The following is a 20,766-nucleotide window of genomic DNA, read 5'->3' as shown; positions in this document are numbered from 1 at the left end:
TAGATTGAATGTTCCACAATAGGAGCATTCATTATGGAACAAACGTACAGGTGTAAAAATGGCATACCATAAATATGTCCATAATCATTTTTCTGAATTTTATTTATTAAACAAATCAAATTAATCAAAATTAAGTTTTAAAGAGTGTTTTAAAAATCTACAATGGTAGGCCAATCGATTAGTAATTGTCAATTTTTAATTAGTATACTTGTCTCATAAAAATACTCTTAATATTTGGGCAACCAAAAAAGTGTTCCATAATAGGGGCGTTTACATTACTGGATTAATTACTGGAAACTCCATTATGTAATTTTTTTGTCATACATTTGATGAAAATTTACTTGTTGTGCACTATAGGAATATTTAACCCAAAATTAAGACAAAAAATTTTTTGTTTATCTTAAATTATTTTTCAATTAAAAATTTTATGAAATTCAACAATTATTTACAATTTAAAAAAATCAAATAAAATTACCAAAAATTTCCATTTAAAAAACCTTTTAAAATTTAATTATTTTTAAAATTTGGCAACTAAAATTTTTTGAAATTTAATCATTTCAATTATAATTCTTTAAAAATTTAATTATTTTTATAATATTTTTCGAAAATTCAATTATCTGAAAGCATTTTTCAATTGAAAAATTTTAAAGTTCAATTTCTGTGTTTAATTTTTTATAAATTCTTCAGCAACAGAAATTACCAAAAAATTTCAATTCAAAATCACTTAAATTCAATTATTTTCAAAAATTTTAATTTAAAACCTCTTCTAAAATTTAATTATTTTTATAATTTTACATTTAAAACTTTTTGAAATTGAACTATATTAAATATATAACTATATTTTTGAAATTCAACTATTATTCTTCCGTAATTCATTTATTTTCAATTATTTTTATAATATTCTTCAATAAAAATTCAATTAGGGTCGACCGGGGTAAATCCGAACGCTTTTAGTAAGTTTCAACAATAACATAAGTTTTTTCTTTAAAAAAAAATACTTCCGGTATTCTGATGCATGAAGTTGTTACTTTACTTCCATAGAACAATTTTATGGGGTAGCAAAATTTTTTGATAAATTACAATCGCAGGAAACTTAGCGTTCGTATTTACCTCGATACTTTGCAACTTTCCTAAAATACCGGGGTAAATACGAACGCCACTGTATTTCAGAAAAATCTTAGGGAAAATAAATTTAACGTATTGCAATTGTTAAACTTATATAAAAACTCAAAAAAATACGATAATAATGCATCATATATAAATACAAAAATCAAACAGGTTAAAAATTAAAATGCATTACACAATTAAAACCTTCAATAACTTTATCAAATCATAACGGATTTTTGCAAAACTTGGTACAGAAAGTATTTTGGAGTGATTGAATGTAAATACAAAAATAAAAGTCAAATTTTTTAAATTCAAAATGGCGGACTTTCCTAAAACTTATTTTTAAAAATCATCAAATTTGCTAACCCTGAAACCCCCCGAGTAACAATTTTCGAGCGAATCCAATGAATTTTTTAATTCTCGTCCGCCATTTTGAATTTTGAAAAACTGACTTCAAATTGGTAATTAGCGACCCCAAAAACCGTAGAATACCAAATTTTATTAAGATCCTGAAAAACTTTTTTCAACAAACCATTTGGCAAAAAAATTGAAACACTCCTTCGAGAGAACAGAGATTAAGTTTCTGCTTATTAATTACTAACGAGGATACGTATAGAAAGAAAAACTTTTTTCTATGTACTTTTATAATGTTAAAATAATAGTGTAATGAAATAAAAAGAATTTTGTGTGGCTCTGATGTAAAAAAAAATTATTGAAAATACCGTTCGGATTTACCCCGGTTTTCCAATTTTCCTGGGTAAATACGAACGGTCTGATATTATTAATAAAATTTTACAGAAGGCAAAACTGAAAAATAGTTTCTGTTCTAGTATTCATAACAAACAATTATAAATAATAAAATGAATTTTTAGCTTCTTTTTCTTGAAATACGAGACAAAATACTGAAAGAGTGTCATCTTTGATTTTTAATCTTTTTTGCAATACTCGTTATCTTTGTTTATGCTGTTGCTAATTAACAAACGAAAAATAGGATAATACTTAGAATCTCTTCAAGAGGATCTGAGGTAAAAATTCTCATATCGAACTTATTTTTAAAAATTTTAATTAAGCTGAAATAATTAGCGTTCGGATTTACCCCGGCTGACCCTAATTCCATCACTTTTTGATGTGGAATAAATTTTGATTTATGTTTCCGGTAAATAATAATATGTAATATTTGGTAGTTTTTTAATAATAACGTCTCCAAAAAAAGTGCAACATTTCAGGTTATGAAATCACGTCCGTGAACCTTCTACTTTGAATTAATAATAATTTCAAAGGAAATAAAATTTTGCACGATAATATTTATCACCAATAAACTTAGAAATTCATCTAGTTTCACATAATATTAAAACTAGATTTTTTAAAAATAAGCCAGCAACCACTCTCAGATGATTAATTTAATTAAATTTAATTAGTTAATATTTTACATAATATTTTAATTTAAAATATTATTTTAGTAAAAGAGTATTTTAAAAAAATATTTTAAAATAGTATTTTCCTTAAAATATTTAATGTTATTAAATATTAAATCCATTTTATTAATTCCTTAATAAGGAATATAAAATATTTCTTACAGAAAGGTAGAAAGAAGGTTAGAAAAAAAGGCAGGAAATTTTTTTTTATACTTCTTGCTGGACACCCTGATAATTCAACAGGAATAGGGTAAATGCACTAATTACGGCGTAGTTCGAGTTAAAACACCTTTGAAATAGAAAATTCGACATTTCTATTGTATAAAGTAAATTTAAGACTTACAATTAGTAAACTAAAAGCTTATGTTATTTAGATATTAAAAAATATTTTAAACTTTATAAAAATTGATTATTTAAATAAATATGAGAAATTAAAACTAATACCGTAATTTTCTATTACGACGCGTTTGTATCAGTTTGGTGTATCAATTACGGTGACAAAAATTACGTGTATTTTGAAGATACTTTGACCACCGTATAATTGAAGCCATTGGAAATCTTAAAAATGTTTCAATTACGGCGAGGGAAAAAATTTGATCTCAAAGAATTAAATTAATAATTTTTTAAATGTGCATCTTTACCTATTAGTAATTGTATCAAAAAAAGATTAAAATCATTTTGCAACATTTATATTAAATATAATAGTAATAATAGTTATATTTTTTATGAACGCGCCGTAATTGATGTACTTACCCTATTATCAAGAAAATTTATTTCAAATATTTCAGAATCAAAGACATAAATTAAAAAAATTTTAATGTAGAACAAATTTCTAGAAAAAAAAAACTGACAACAATAAATTCAATTTTAGAGATTTTATTTGAAACTTACAAAGATTTATATTCATATTTTTCAAATTAATTGAACTTCAAGTGATTTTTAATTGAAATTTTTGGTATTGAAGAATTTATTAGAAATTATATACAAAAATATTGAATTTCAAAAATTTTTAATTGAAAAATGCTTTTAAATAATTGAATTTTTGAAGAATATTATAAAAATAATTGAAAATAAATGAATTACGGAAGAATTATAGTCGAATTTCAAAAATATAGTTTATATATTTAATATAGTTCTATTTCAAAAAGTTTTAAATGTAAAATTATAAAAATAATTAAATTTTAGAAGAGGTTTTAAATTAAAATTTTTGAAAATAATTGAATTTAAGTGATTTTGAATTGAAATTTTTTGGTGATTTCTGTTGCTGAAGAATTTATAAAAAATTAAACACAGAAATTGAACTTTAAAATTTTTCAATTGAAAAATGCTTTCTGATAATTGAATTTTCGAAAAATATTATAAAAATAATTAAATTTTTAATGAATTATACCTAATCAAAGAAAATTCTTTAAAATGATTATTTAATTAATTGATTTTCGTACAAGTGTTAATTTGGACAAATAGAAATTAGTGTTTATGGCACCTCATTACAAATATTATAATAGTATAATAATATAACAAAAGAGAGAAGGCGAAAGGTGTTGCATTTCAATGGATGTAGAGAGAGAGAAAGAAAGAGCGAGATAATTCAGTTAAATCACGATAGATGGTGTTAGAGTATCGTTTGCAATCAACGGTCAGTCACCATCTGTACTGCTTGCTCGGTCACAAATGTTTTGTATTAGTAGTTCATCAACTTACAACCAGGTTGCATGGTTGTTTTTCTGTCGTTAGGAATTATGGGCCGCATTTGAACGATGTTGTATCTTATACCAGTGAGCCTCTATAGTTATAGAATACCCACGCACACGCACGGTTCTTTTAATCGTCCCGCTCTCTTCATGATGAATCACACAAAACTTGTAATTATTAAATTTCTCCATTAAAGAAAAAAAAAAAGAGAGGAAGACAACAATGTCAATAATTATCAATAGAAACAAAATTCTATTTCCCCCTCTTAATTCAAGTGAAGTTCATCTCCCGCTAAAAAGTAAGGTTATGTAATTGTTTGGTAGAAAAGGATCCTGTGCGCCGCGTTCGATGACATTTGAACAACATTCAACGGTCATCATCATAGTGAAAAAAAAGTGTTAATGTGCAAAAGTGGAATGAAGAAAAGTGTAGTGTTGAAATATGTGTAACGTTTTTTTTTTTTTAAGAATTAAATATATATATATATGTAAAGAAAACTTATAAAATCCCAAAGGAATTGCTATTCTTTCCCCTTTTTATTTGTCCCTCCTTTTCTATCTTTAGCCAGAAACTCACACGTCCTACACAAGTGTGTGTATATATACACTTTTTTTTTTCCAAGTGCGGGGCTCCCTTTCTAACCTCGTCACACTCTATCATATTATCTCGCTCACTCTCCCTTCCTGCTTGCGGGAGAGAGTGAGTTCAAGAGAAAGAGAGACTGCTTGAAAAAAGTGAGAAAGAATGATTCTCTTTCTTTTCGAAGCACGCTGCCCTCAACTCAACTGTTAGCTCTCGACTACCTGTTGTGACGTACAGCAGTAATAGTCGACGTTCAAACAGTGTTTCCCCAAAAAAAAATAAAAAATACAATATTTTTATACAAAACCGGTATTATTGTTAAAAAATAACCAAAAATCACCTCAAAAAATATGAGGATTTTATCATAGGAATTAATCAAGTACCACACGTGGTGTCTTATCAATGAAAAATTGAAATCAAATATCTTCAATGTCAAGGTATTCAAAGGGACGAAAAATTGTGGGAGTCATTAAGACTCAAAAAAGAAGAAGAAGTGCCGTCATTGTGGAAGGGAAATGCGGAAGTTTCTAGTGAGCTGGCTTACCCTGGGTTGGATTTAGGGGGCTGTATGGAGGCCGGTGGGCTTTTGCCCCGCCAGCCCCCTCAAGGCCCCCCTGGATCAATTTGCTCGGGAATGATCCAGGGTTCACAAAATCAATTAAATAACAACAACAACAATAATAACAATAATAATGCACAACAATCGCCATTACATGATCTTAATAATCAATTGAGTTTAACGACAAGTCAGCAGCTGCAGCTGCAGCAACAAATGGGTCAGGCACCCGGTATGGGTGAGGCGCTCACCCCCAAGAGACAAGCAGTTGTCGATAGATTAAGACGAAGAATTGAAAGTTATCGTCGACGACAAACCGATTGTATACCAAGATTTGATCAAAGTTTTACTGGACAATGCGAGCAAAATATTCAAGATACATTGGTGTTGAAGCAACGTTTTCTCGAGAGTAAAGCGAAGAGACAGGCCAAGAAGAGCGACAAGAAGCAGAGCGAACCCGTTGGCCTCTCCAGTATACATGTGGTGAGTCACACACAAGCACCCGGCTCTCTTTTTTTTTTTTTTTTCATTATCCCAGCAACATTTCTGTTTTTTAAAAAAAACCACGGTCTTATCGCTTTATGTTTGACGAAAATAGGATCATAAATTGCGATAAATCATCGAATTGCTTTTATTTGGGTTCTTGTTCTTATATACAATGGAATGTAAAAATTGTTACACGGAGAAAAATGAGTTTGCTATTATATGGATAGCTAATTTTTAGCTACAGTAGCTAATATTTAGCTGTTACAGCAAACTATTTTAGCTATAGTAGCTAATTTTTAGCTGTATTAGCTAACGAAAATTGCTGTCCATATAAAATAGCAAATAGGGTTAGCTAATATGGCTAACTTTTTTTCTCCGTGTAAAATTACACAGGCATACAAAAAATAAAAAACTGTTTGCCCGAGACACTACACTAGTCTATTTCCATGTATTTTTTCGCACGCTGAATCCGAATCCGAAGTCAGAATTATCAGATTGGCTTTTATTTTTGAGATAAACTCAAAAAACTGCTCAGAAAGAAAAATAAAATCAAAAAGTTAAAAAATTTTTGAATGTCACTGCAATAGTGTAATTCCATGTATTTTTTGTCGCTGAATCCAAATCCAAAATCAGAATTGTTAGATTCGCTCAAATTTTTGAGATAATTGCAAAAAAACGCAAGTAAGAAAAAACTCAAAATCAGTTTTTTGGAATTATCTTTAAAATTTGAGTCAATCTGTCAATTCTGACTTCGAATTCGGATTCAGCGTGAAAAAATACATGAAAATGTACTATCGTAGTGTTTCGGCAAAAAAAATTATCTGTGCCCCTAATTCAGAATTTTTATCAGTTTTTGGCAATTTTAACTCAAAGAAATTTTTTTTTTGTCGAAACACTACGATAGTGCATTTTCATGTATTTTTTCACGCTGAATCCGAATTCGAAGTCAGAATTGCAAGATTGGCTCAAATTTTGAAGATAATTCCAAAAAACTGATTTTGAGTATTTTGAGTTTTTTCTTACTTGCGTTTTTTTGCAATTATCTCAAAATACATGAATTACACTATCGCAGTGACATTCAAAAATTTTTTAACTTTCTGATTTTATTTTTCTTTCTGAGCAGTTTTTTGAGTTTATCTCAAAAATAAAAGCCAATCTGATAATTCTGACTTTGGATTCGGATTCAGCGTGAAAAAATAATGTCCGTTAGTGATAAAAGTCCTTTGAAAACTATAATAGTTAATCAAAACAAAAAAAGTTGATCAATAGTTGTTAATTACAACTACAATCACCATTAATGTACTTTAACCATTTTTTTAAAACAAGTGATTTACTTGTGAGGTATCAGATAAAATCGTTTAATGCATGAATTGTATTTAAATATCTATTATCCAACAATGGTTGTTATGGTTGTAACAATAATCATCATTAATAACCATCTTTTGGAACAAGTGATTAGGTATCAGAAAAAATCGTTTAATGCATGAGTTGTATTTAAATGAACTGCGAGTCACTCGCAGAAAATTAAAAGGCATTAAAAATAAGCTGCAACGCTTATTATTTTAATCCAATTTTGCTTATTTTAATACCAAAATGGATTAAAATAATAAGCGTTGCAGCTTATTTTAATGACTTTTAATTTTCTGTGCTATTATCCTACAATGGTTGTTATGGTTGTAACCATAATCATCATTAATCTTCTATGATATTTTTGAGGCGCATGATTTTTCCCAAAAATTAAAAAGTTCGAAATTTTAATTGATCGAATTACTTTAAGTCGATATTTTATTTCGTCGAAATTCTAAAAAAAACGACAGTTATGAAAGTCGACATTTTATTTAGTCGATATTTTATTTGATCGAAATTCTAAATGATCGATATTTAAAGTTATCGAAATTTTATTAATTCGATATTTTGTTTGGTCGATATTCTAAATGATCCACATTTAAAGTGGTCGATATTTTTTATTTGTTCGATATTCTAAATGATAGAAATTTAGAAGCATTGAATTTTATATCCATCGAAATTTAATTTGGTCGATATTTTAAAAGCTCGACATTTTTTTAGCTATACGAGTTTCCTCTCTATGTTGTTATTATTATTTATATCGATAATTTCAAATTTCCCGCAAAATTTCAATGTACTTTACCGACAAACTACATAGAAAGGAAACTCGTACAGCTAAAAAAGTGTCGGAGTTTTTAAAATATCGACCAAATTAAATTTCGATGGATATAAAATTCGATGCTTCTAAATTTCTATCATTTAGAATATCGAACAAATAAAATATCGACCACTTTAAATGTCGTTCATTTAGAATATTTACCAAACAAAATATCTAACTAATAAAATTTCGACCACATTAAATGTCAATCATTTAGAATTTCGACCAAATAAAATATCGTCTAAATAAAATGTCGACCACTTTAAATATCGACCATTTACATTTTCAATCAAATAAAATATCGACTAAATAAAATGTCAACCTTCATAAATGTTGGTTATTTAGAATTTCGACCGAATAAAAAATCGACTGAATAAAATGTCGACCTTCATAAATGTCTATCATTTAGAATTTTGATAAAATAAAATATTGACTAAATAAAATATCGATCATTTAGAATTTCATTCAAATAAAATATCGACTTAATGTAATTCGATCAATTAAATTTTCGACCTTTTTAATTTTTTGGGAAAAATCATGCGCCTCATTTTCTCTAATTTCTGTTTCCATTTAATTTTCATTTAACAGAACTTATTCCAATTAACATTCGTCAGAAACATATGGATTAGAATTAACCAATCAGAAATTAGCCAGAAATTTTTGGTTAATTCTCAAAAATTCGCGCCGAAATGTTTCTGTCGAGGTTTCTGTTTATTCAAAATAAGTTCTTGTTAAATAAAAATAAGATCAAAAAGAAATTTTGTTAAAAATAGATATTGCTCTCTAAATCTGAATTAGTGAAATGTGAACTACTAATTTAAGTTAGTAAGAATTTTCATTAATTTTTAGTCACTTTTTACTAAAACTCTAGTAAAAAAAAACAAATTGAAAACTACTAAATCAAATAGTAATATTTTACTAAAAATAAATTTGACACTACAATTGACTCTATGATTTGACATTGTTTTAATTTTTACTCCCTGAAGAGGAAATCATGTAGATTTCGAAACGTTGGAGTGAACCTTTATTAAATAATAATAGTCCGAATGTTATCGTTTTTATATTCATACGAAACCTTCTAATTAATAAAATTCTTGGACGTTAAACATTTTAATACATTTAAAAAAAAAAAAATTTTTACAAAATACGTTATTTTAGTATACAATGCAGATCTTCTTTAAATCTTTTTTATTTCAATTATTTAACAAATTTTTAACTAAAAATCTTCACTAAATTAATTATTTTTTTTAATAATTTGAATGAAATTCTTCACAAATTCAATTATCTTAAATTCTAAATCTTAAAACTAGGTATATTTTTCAATTAAAATTTTAATGAAAAATTAATAATTGTTCAGAATTTAAAAAAAAAAAATTTCAAATAAAATTACCAAAAATTTTTAATTCAAAATCACTTGAAATTTAATTATTTGCAAAAATTTCAATTATTTTTAATGATTTTTAATAATATTATTCGAAAATTCAATTATCTGAAAGCATTTTTTAATTAAAAACTTTTGGAATTCAATTTTTTTTTATTTGATTTCTAATAAATTCTTCATCAATAGAAATTACTAAAAATTTCTCTTATTATAATTATTGTCTCAAAATTTAACACAATCTTTTGAAATTCAATTATTTTCAAAAATTTTAATTTAAAAGCTTCTAAAATTTAATTATTTCTCAAATTTTTCATTTAAAATTTTTTGAAATTTAATAATTTCAACTTAAATTCAATTATTTTTAATGATTTTTATAATATTCTTTGCGAAAATTCAACTATTTGAAACCATTTTTCATTAAAAAAGTTTTCAAATTATTGTATTTTTGTCTCTACAATTTCTAAAAATTTTTTTAGTAACATAAATCATCAAAAATTTTTAATTAAAAATCACTTGAAGTTCAATTAATTTCAAAAATCTAAATGTTAAATCTTTGAAAATTTAATTACTTTTAAAAAATTTTATCCAAAAATTATGTGATAAATTAGTTTTAGTTCTGTAAAATTTAATTATTGTTTGAAAATTAAAAAAAATCTTTTGAAATTCAATTATTTCTCAAAATTTCAACTTTAAATCTTCCAAAATTATTGTTTAAAAAAAAATTTACTTAAAAATCTGTAAAACCTTATTAAGTATTGCTTGAAATTTTTGTTGAACATTAAAACTAAAAACTATGACATAATTTTTAATTCGAATAAATTGCTTAAATTATAGACTTGTAAAAATTATAAAAATGGAACTTTAAGAATTTTTTTTACAAATTTTTTTGCAACTTAAAATAAAATTTTGAAAATTTGTCTTAACAATTAGTTCGATTCTGAAATATTCGAAATAAATTTTCTTGATAATATACTTACCTATATAGAATTATTCTCATTACTGAATTAATAAAATAAATTTAATATCTAATAACATTAGTTATTTAAAGTAAAATATTTATTAACCAATTAAATTTTGTTAAAATAAAAAAATCAATTTTTTTGGAATATTGCGACTAAAACGACTTTTTTTTGTGCCTCAAAGTCGATCCTAGGCCTGAAATTAGATCAAATAGAAATTTTGTTAAATGAATTTTGGATTAGGTGAAAAATTTGTAATATAAAAAATTTCTTAAATGACTATTCTGTTAATTGAAAATTCGAAAAAATACAAATTTTTGACAAATTCTGTGAAAAAATAATTCAAAAAAATATAAATTCGGCTAGAAGAAAATTCTATCTAGTGAAATTTTATCAATTTACATATTTTTTTTTTGGAAAATATTTATTATAAATATTTTGTAAATATTAATTATTTCAAAAACGTTAAAAATTATTACTACAATAATTTTATTTAAAAAAAAAAAATTCTTACTTTATTGATTCAAGTATCAACTATTTAATATATAGTTAACCCGAGTCGAAATTTAAGCTCTACTTTGAACCTGAATTTAGAGGATCTATTAGGTTTTAGTAGTCGTAAAGTAGGTTGTAACTTTAATACATTTTGAATATTTCATTCAAAAGAAAAAAAAAATATTTCTTTAAAAATCGTTGATCATAAACTTTGTGAACTTCAGCATCATAAATAAATTATTTTTTATAGGACCGCAAAGGATCACCATAGTAAAAAAAAGAGACGCATGAATTAAGCTTCTAAAATTAATTTGCAACAATTTTAATTTGACAGAATTTTATTATTTAAAATTTACTTTTAACCGAATTTTTATTTGTTCAAAATTTCCAATTATTATTTAACAGAAATTTCATGAAAATTCAATGAAATAAAAAGTAAAATAGAAACTTTAAATAAAATTCTGGTTAAAAATCCAATTGAATATAATTATTTGAAAAATCATTGTTTTAAATTATCATTTAAAAAATCCGGTTAAAAGTAAATTTTAAGTAATAAAATTTCTGTCAAATGAAAATTCTAAAGAAATTAATTTTAGAGCTTATTCAAATGCGTCTCATTTGTGAATTATTTTTCAAAAAAAAAAAGAAAAGATTTATGACTATAAATACATTCTTAAATGTATAAATTCCATTGTAGCACTTTTGTTTTATATAAATATTATAGTTCCCCTTATCTAACATCAAGTCAAAGAAAGAAAATGTCTTTTGTTTATTCATTCAAAGTACGTACGTGGTCCAGTCGTGTAAGCATATAGATCAACTTCCTAGAAGTCCTTGGTACATTACAAGCAAACAGTTTCAAATTTTTTTCTCTGCATAATATATTTATATATATATATATATATATATATATATTATTACAGCAGCTGGCCAGTTTGTCGTCTCTTTTTTTATCAACATTACAATCTCACTCTTCTTATCGCAATAAAACTTGAACGTTTAAAAATTATTAAATTTAGTGTAACTTTATTAATCCTTTAACTCTGGATAAAAAAAAAAGATTTAAATTTCAAACACGTTGGAAGCATGAATATTTTCCACATTGAAGTTATATTAGAATTTTTGCAGTGTTGAATTAAAAATTATTGAATTTATATTTAACAGAAATTTTAGAACATAAACTTTTAAATTCAACTGAATTTTTATATCGTAAAATTTTCATTTAGCCGAACTGTAAAGCAGATTGTCTAATTAAACAAATTTTTGTTTAAAAGAATTTATATTTATCAAAAATTTCCACAAAAAAGAAACTTTTAAACTGAATTAATCGGGGCGCATGATTATTCCATAATGTGAATCATTTAGAAATTTTATTTTATAGAATTTTATAAGATAGAATTTTACTTTATTCGAATTTTTATTTTTCGAATTAATGTTTAATAAAATTAAAATTAATCAGAATTTATACTTAACAGAATTTCTATGTAATCAAATTTTTATTTATAACAAAATATTTTTTCAACATAATTTCCATTTAGCACACTTTTTATTCAATAGAATTCTTCTTAACACGAATTTCGCCTGAGTCGAATTTTTAAATGTCAGAATTTTTCATTAAAACAAATCTTCATTTTTCCGAATTCTTATTAACACAAAATGCCATTTAATAGAAATCTTAAAACACAGAATTTTCATTTATCCTACATTGCAAATGGTCGAATAATCAAATGGCAGAAATATTTCGGCGCCAATTTTAAAATTGACCAATCAGAAACTGTCAAGAAAATTGTGATTGGTCAATTTTAAAATTGGCGCCAAAATATTTCTGCCATTTGATTATTCGACCATTTGCAATGTAGGATAATTGAAAATTCTGTGTTTTAAGATTTCTATTAAATGGCATTTTGTGTTAATAAGAATTCGGACAAATGAAGATTTGGTTTAATGAAAATTCTGAAATTTAAAAATTCGACTCAGGCAAAATTCGTGTTAAGAAGAATTCTTTTGAATAAAAAGTGTGCTAAATGGAAATTATGTTGAAAAAATATTTTGTTAAATAAAAATTTGATTACATAGAAATTCTGTTAAGTATAAATTCTGGTTAATTTAAATTCTATTAAACATTAATTCGAAAAATAAAAATTCGAATAAAGTAAAATTCTATCTTATAAAATTCTATAAAATGAAATTACTAAATGATTCACAATATGGAATAATCATGCGCCCCAATTGATCTTTAATCAAATTTCTATTTATTCGAATATTCACTTAGTATTTTATTTAATTGAATTCATTTTAAACAGAATTATTATTAAACAGAACTTTTTATTTAACCGAATTTTCATTTAAGAAAATTTTCATTCAAACAAATTATTATTTAATAGAGTTTCTAATTAGGCCAATTTACAAATTTTATAATTTTCCTTTTCATCGAAACTCCATATGATCGAATTGTCATTTCAAAGAACTTTTAAAATATCCAATTTTCCTTTCATCACCAAAATTGCAAATGAATGAATAAACAATCGATAGAAAGATTTGGGCGCAAATTTTAAAGTTGACCAATAAAATATTAAATTCAATTACATGCTTGTTTAATTATTTTAAAAATTCATTTCGATATTTAGTTTAAGTTTAAGTTCTAACTAATTTCAATCTATTTAAATTTCGAATTAATTAAAAAATTTTCATCAATTATTATTGAATGTCAGATTTACAATGAGAGCGACTTTAAAAAAGTCTTTAAATTTCAGATAAATTTAATTAATCTTTTCAAATTTTCGTGTGTTATTAAAAATATTTTAAAATTATTAAAAATATTAAAAATATTAATTACTGTTCAAAAATATAATAAATATCAAATGTAAGATTATTAATTTTAACTAATAAATTCATTCAATATTATTTTTAAAAATATTTCTTTCATTTTATATACAATATTTTTTTGAAGTTGTATAAAGTATTACCTACACTTTCATTTAATATAATCTACCAAACCCTAAAATATTGATTTGGCATTTTCTTACCTTGACGTCAATTCATGACGTAAACACACCCACGTGGAATATTTTCACCCCTAACAGCACCTTTAATGAGATAATGTATAATGTAGAATAATATGTACAATTTAGAATTTATTGAATAATATAATATAATATAATAATAATTAATATAATTATAATATACAATAATAGATAATATAATGTACATTAATTTTCTGCTAAATTTAAAAAAAAATTACAATTGGTCAATTTTGGTATAATTTTTTATACCAAATAGAGAATAATACCAATAATATACCTAAATAGAGAATTGTTTTAAAATAAATGCTTTACATATTTTAATGTCAGGAAATTTTAATGTAAATTATATTTTTAAATTAATTACATGTGTTACTTTTCAAATAATTGGTACAATTTGATAAAGAATGACCCATATTATATATAATATGGGTCATTCTTTGTCAAATTGTCCCAGTTAAAAAATATCAAATTTTAGAATGAGTTTAAATCATTAGTTCTCTATAAAGAATTAGTAAAATTTTACTAAATCAAAAGCAAAATATGAGTCACCAATTCAAATTAGTTAAAATTTTTTCTTATTCAGAAAGTACAGAAAGCTAAGATTTTTTCCAACAAAACAACAATAAAAATCTTCTATTATATTAAGTTAACAAATTTCGAAAAACGACACCTACCCCGTGACCTCGACACCGTCCTTGAAAAATCTATTTTCAATTATTTTCAAATAAATCAAAATACTTTGCATATATGCTTTTAGAAAATCTTACAAACTATTTTTATGTAACATCTTTTTTCAATTTTAACCCGAAAAAGGGTTATTTTGCAATTTTTTAAGAATTTTTTGATTTTTTCAATTTTTTATTATTATTTTTTATTATTGATTGTTGTTTTTTCAATTTTTAGTTAGTAACCTATAATATTGTGTCTAATTTTAAGTGTCATTAAAATCAAATGTTTTTAACTTAATAATTTTAACATTTCTTAATTTAAAACGAAACATCTTCTATTATATTAACTTAACAAATTTCGAAAAACGACACCGACCCCGTGACCTCGACATCGTCCTTGAAAAATCTATTTTCAATTATTTTCAAATAAATCAAAATACTTTGCATATATGCTTTTAGAAAATCTTACAAACTATTTTTATGTAACATCTTTTTTCAATTTTAACCCGAAAAAGGGTTATTTTGCAATTTTTTAAGAATTTTTTGATTTTTTCAATTTTTTATTATTATTTTTTATTATTTATTGTTGTTTTTTCAATTTTTAGTTAGTAACCTATAATATTGTGTCTAATTTTAAGTGTCATTAAAATCAAATGTTTTTAACTTAATAATTTTAACATTTCTTAATTTAAAACGAAACATCTTCTATTATATTAACTTAACAAATTTTTAATTTATTCGAATTTTTATTTGTCAGAATTTTTTTTTCTTAAATTTTCATTTAACACAATAGGCATTTTAAAGAATTTTCATTGGATAGAATTTCATTGCATATAATTTTCATTTTATTCTTTCAGATGAATTTTAATTTGTTCGAATTATTATTATTTGATATAATATCCATAAAACCGATTTTTCTGCAGAATTTTTACTTAACCGAAAAATCATTTAACATAATTTTGTAATTGATAGAATTTTCATTTGTCCGAAATTGCAAATGCCCGAAAAAAACAATCGATTTTGGCGCGATTTTTAAAATCAACCAATCACAATTTTATGGATGATTTTTGATTGGTTAATTTTAAAAATCGCGCCAAATTTCTAAACAAATTCTAGAATTTTAATAATTTTTTTTATTGAACTGAGACATTGGAGAGAAAAAAATAACATTTTTTGGCGATAAGTACAAAGAAAAACTACTTAAAATTGATTTTTGATCGAAAATAAAAGAAAATATTTATATATTTAATATTTTAATAGTTATAGTCATATATATATATATAGATGCAGTAAGTGCAAGTCACGTTAAAGCAGACAATAGAAACTATGAACGAGAGATACCGAGGCATTGCCAGGGGGGGAAAGCTGTGGGAATTGCAATTTCCGCTGAGAAGTATTGCGGTCAACCAGATTCTTCCTATCTCTAGCTCCTGCAACTTAGACGCGAATACATGATCCTCCAATTTTCCTATTTTCAAATAAATTTCCTTTTCATTGGATTAAAGTAAATTTTTTTTTTTTTTAGATAATGAATTTATCATTAATTTAACCGAATATTAATTCAAAAGAATATTCATTTAACAGAATTGTAAGTGTTTTGATAAAATTTTTAAAACGTCCAATTTGCATTTGTCCGAAATTGCAAATTACCGAAAAAAACAATCAATAGAAAGATTTTGCTGCGAATTTTAAAATTAAACAATTACAATTTTTTTTTTAAATTTCTTAAGGATAATTATAATAATAAAAATAATAATAATAATAATAATAATAATAATAACAATATAATTATGGCCATCTGGAAGTTTTAACTTTTCGTCTAAGAAAAAAATACATTTTTTTTTGAAGCACATTATTATTTAGTCCATCTAAACTTCAAGTACCTCCAGCTTTAAAATTTTACAAGTGGACAGATAAAACGTTTTATTATCAAAAAATTAAGTTAAGTTATTAATAATTTAAAAATGAAAATTATATTTAACTTGTATATATATATATATATATATATATAACAAAAGAAATTCAACAGGTTGTTGATTTTTAGGCTAAAAATACTCAATTCAAAGAAATTAATTGAGGTTATCATATAAGAAACCAATTTACCAAAATTTCAACAAAATTTAATAACATGAATAAATTAATAAATAAATTATTAAATAAATTAATAAAAAATAAATAAAAGTAATAAATTAATTAAACCAAAAAATAATAATAAAATACCGTCAACTGGGAGTTATTATGGTACAAAAATCGCAATTTTTTTTTTTGTTCTATGCTTAATAAAATTCTAATCTTTGTACACTGAAAAAAGGGTTTGGTATTGACAACCAAACGTTTGGTTGGTATATTTAAGCAACCAAAATTGTTTTTGTTAAATCAACAAAATTTTGGTTGTCCCAATTAAATTTTAGTTAGGACAACAAAAATCGTTTTTTTCTAATTTTGGTTGTGTCAAACAAATTTTGGTCGAGACAATTAAAATTTTATTGATTTAACAAAACAATTTTGCTTGCTTAAATACCAACCAAACGTTTGGTTGTCAATACCAAACACTTTTTTCAGTGTAGTACTGCAGAATCTTGAAAATTATAGAAAATATAAATATTAAAGTAAATTATACTTAGAGAATATTTGTCTTTGGATTCTTGTGTAATAAAATTTGTAAAAATATAAAAATTTTCGTGATATTTTTATTTTTTTTTATTAAATATTCAAACAATTTTTAAATTAAGCGCGTTTTGCTCTCAGCTACTTTTGCGTTATATGATTGGCACTAATATAGTTTTGTCAACAACGTCAACAAGATTCCTAACCTAAAAATTCTATTATTTCGTTAATTTGTGTAAATCAACTTTAAGAATTCAAATTTTCTTGGGACGCATGATTATGTTCTAAAAATCATTAGTCAGAATTTACAATTTATCAAATTTCATTTGTCATAATGAGTTTTTAGCTGAATTTCTGTTTCGTTCGAATAGTTATTTTGCATAATTTTCATCAAACCGATTTTCTACATTACAGAATTTTTATATAACCGAAAATTCATTTCACAGAATTTTTATTTGTTCGAATTTTTATTTGTCAGAATTTTTATTTGCTCGAATTTTTATTTAACATAATTGGACATTTTAAAGAATTTTTATTGGGTAGAATTTCATTGCATAGAATTTTCATTTTATTCTTTCAGATGAATTTTCATTTTTTCGAATTATTATTTGATATAATTTCCATAAAACCGATTTTTCTGCATAATTTTTACTTAACCGAAAAATCATTTAACAGAATTTCTCATTGATAGAATTTTCATTTGTCCGAAATTGCAAATGGCCAAACAAACAATCGATTGTTTTTTTCGGGCATTTGCAATTTCGGACAAATGAAAATTCTATCAATTAGAAATTCTATTAAATGATTTTTCGGTTAAGTAAAAATTTTGTAGTATGAAAAATCGGTTATATGGAAATTATATCAAATAATAATTCGAAAAAATGAAAATTCATCTGAAAGAATAAAATGAAAATTTTATGCAATGAAATTCTATCCAATAAAAATTCTTTAAAATGTCCTATTATGTTAAATGAAAATTCGAGCAAATAAAAATTCCGACAAATACTAATTCGAATAAATAAAAATTCGGCTCAAAACTAATTATGACAAATGAAATTCGATAAAATGTAAATTCTGACTAATGATTTTTAGAATATAATCATGCGCCCCATATTTCTTTAGGGCTATTTGTTTATTAAAAACAATTATTTTATTTTAATATTTTTCTAATTATTTGTTTGTCCACGATAATTTAATATTAATCTCGAACTCAAAATGAACCTGACCGAATTCAATTTAAAACATTTCACTAAAAACTCAAAATGAGTCAAATTGTGTAATAAATGAAAAATCGGTTAAATGTTGTTTTTTAAAATAAAAATTCTGCAAAATACAAATTCTGACAAATAAAAATTTGAATAAATATAATTATTTGAAGATTTTGTTAAAAGTAAAATTCAAACAAATTAATTATACTCTCTAAATCTGAATCAGTCATATTTTACTGATTAGCAGTAGAAATCTACTAATTGCCATAGCGAGAATTGAGCAACTTACTATTAGTAGAAATTTATTGATTCAATTAGTAAAATATCAATTACTGATTGAATCAGTAATATAAATATATGGCGGCGGCACTGATTTAATAGTTAATTTTAAAGGTTATGTTATATACAAATTACTGATTTACATAAGTTATTTTCTATTGTTTGCATATTCACTAATTATATTAGTAAATTTCAAAAAATAATTGAAACTTCAGTTAAAATGAAAAGTAGGGTCAACCGGGGTAAATCCGAACGCTTTTGGTAAGTTTCAACAATAACATAAGTTTTTTCTTTAAAAAAAAAAATACTTCCGGTATTCTGATGCATGAAGTTGTTACTTTACTTCCATAGAACAATTTTATGGGGTAGCAAAAATTTTTGATAAATTACAATCGCAGGAAACTTAGCGTTCGTATTTACCTCGATACTTTGCAACTTTCCTAAAATACCGGGGGGGTAAATACGAACGCCACTGTATTTCAGAAAAATCTTAGGGAAAATAAATTTAAAGTATTGCAATTGTTAAACTTATATAAAAACTCAAAAAAATACGATAATAAACCTATTATGTAATAATGCATCATATATAAATACAAAAATCATACAGGTTAAAAATTAAAATGCATTACACAATTAAAACATTCAATAACTTTATCAAATCATAACGGATTTTTGCAAAACTTGGTACAGAAAGTATTTTGGAGTGATTGAATGTAAATACAAAAATAAAAGTCAAATTTTTTAAATTCAAAATGGCGTACTTTCCTAAAACTTATTTTTAAAAATGATCAAATTTGCTAACCCTGAAACCCCCCGAGTAACAATTTTCGAGCGAATCCAATGAATTTTTTAATTCTCGTCCGCCATTTTGAATTTTGAAAAACTGACTTCAAATTGGTAATTAGCGACCCCAAAAACCGTAGAATACCAAATTTTATTAAGATCCTGAAAAACTTTTTTCAACAAACCATTTGGCAAAAAAATTGAAACACTCCTTCGAGAGAACAGAGATTAAGTTTCTGCTTATTAATTACTAACGAGGATACATATAGAAAGAAAAACTTTTTTCTACGTACTTTTATAATGTTAAAATAATAGTGTAATGAAATAAAAACAATTTTGTGTGGCTCTGATGTAAAAAAATATTATTGAAAATACCGTTCGGATTTACCCCGGTTTTCCAATTTTCCTGGGTAAATACGAACGGTCTGATATTATTAATAAAATTTTACAGAAGGCAAAAATGAAAAATAGTTTCTGTTCTAGTATTCATAACAAACAATTATAAATAATAAAATAAATTTTTAGCTTCTTTTTCTTCAAATATGAGACAAAATACTGAAAGAGTGTAATCTTTGATTTTCACTCTTTTTTGCAATACTCGTTATCTTTGTTTATGCTGTTGCTAATTAACAAACGAAAAATGGGATAATACTTAGAATCTCTTGAAGAGGATCTGAGGTAAAAATTCTCATATCGAACTTATTTTTCAAAATTTTAATTAAGCTGAAATAATTAGCGTTCGGATTTACCCCCCGTTCGGATTTACCCCGGCTGACCCTACTAATTGAATTAGTAAAATTTCTACTGATTTAGATTTAGAGAGTAGACATTATTGATGGGTCTTCAATAAAATGAACTGCAGTTTAATGAAATTGAGAACCACTGTTTTGCATTGAACCAATCGAATGGGGAATCTACTATATCGCATATGTTGTGGGCTGCGAATCAATGCATTATATTGGATATACGCGAGCTTTTGCCTGTTCTGTGTTATCCTCATTTCTGTATATAAAATTTATATATATATATATCCCTAGTAGAAATTTGTCCTAGCTATTTTAAAGGAACTGCCTAGTCGCGCTGGAGTCTGTCTAGTTACTTGACTGACCAGCTAGCTAAAAACTCGAATGTCATGTCACGCTTTTTTCATCAAGTTATTATCCAGCCCAACTTGATAATTATTTATCAATAGGACTTTTGAAAAACTAGTCAAATTAATTCTTTTAAATATTTCGAAATTCATTTAATAATAAGATTTAATGTAGTAAACACGTTTATTTTATGTAATTAAAAAAAATATTCCAATTATCAACAAAAATTATTATAAGAAAATATATTGCACTAAATATAGTAATGCGTTA

General features: G+C 24.5%; 1 protein-coding gene across 3 annotated transcripts in view; it reads left to right on the top strand.

Moving 5' to 3' along the window:
- Positions 1 to 4,248: 4,248 nt before the first annotated feature.
- LOC127278101 (neurogenic protein mastermind-like) overlaps positions 4,249 to 20,766 on the top strand; it is a 178,709-nt gene continuing 162,191 nt past the window's right edge. For 2 of the 3 annotated variants that reach the window (XM_051299635.1, XM_051299634.1), the window contains exons 1-2: positions 4,249 to 4,659; positions 5,234 to 5,835. In XM_051299635.1, the coding sequence (XP_051155592.1) occupies positions 4,656 to 4,659; positions 5,234 to 5,835 (606 nt within the window). In that variant the 5' untranslated portion in view covers positions 4,249 to 4,655. Of the gene's footprint in view, positions 4,660 to 5,164; positions 5,836 to 20,766 lie in introns of all 3 variants that reach the window. The other variant, XM_051299636.1, reaches the window with a different exon arrangement.

The sequence above is a fragment of the Leptopilina boulardi genome, unplaced genomic scaffold (assembly GCF_019393585.1).
Source record: "Leptopilina boulardi isolate dan_hultmark-lab unplaced genomic scaffold, ZJU_Lbou_2.1 LbouV2_195, whole genome shotgun sequence".
NCBI lineage: Eukaryota > Metazoa > Arthropoda > Insecta > Hymenoptera > Figitidae > Leptopilina > Leptopilina boulardi.
Note: the sequence above shows the minus strand (reverse complement) of the source record. Positions and strands in the feature narration are given on the sequence as shown.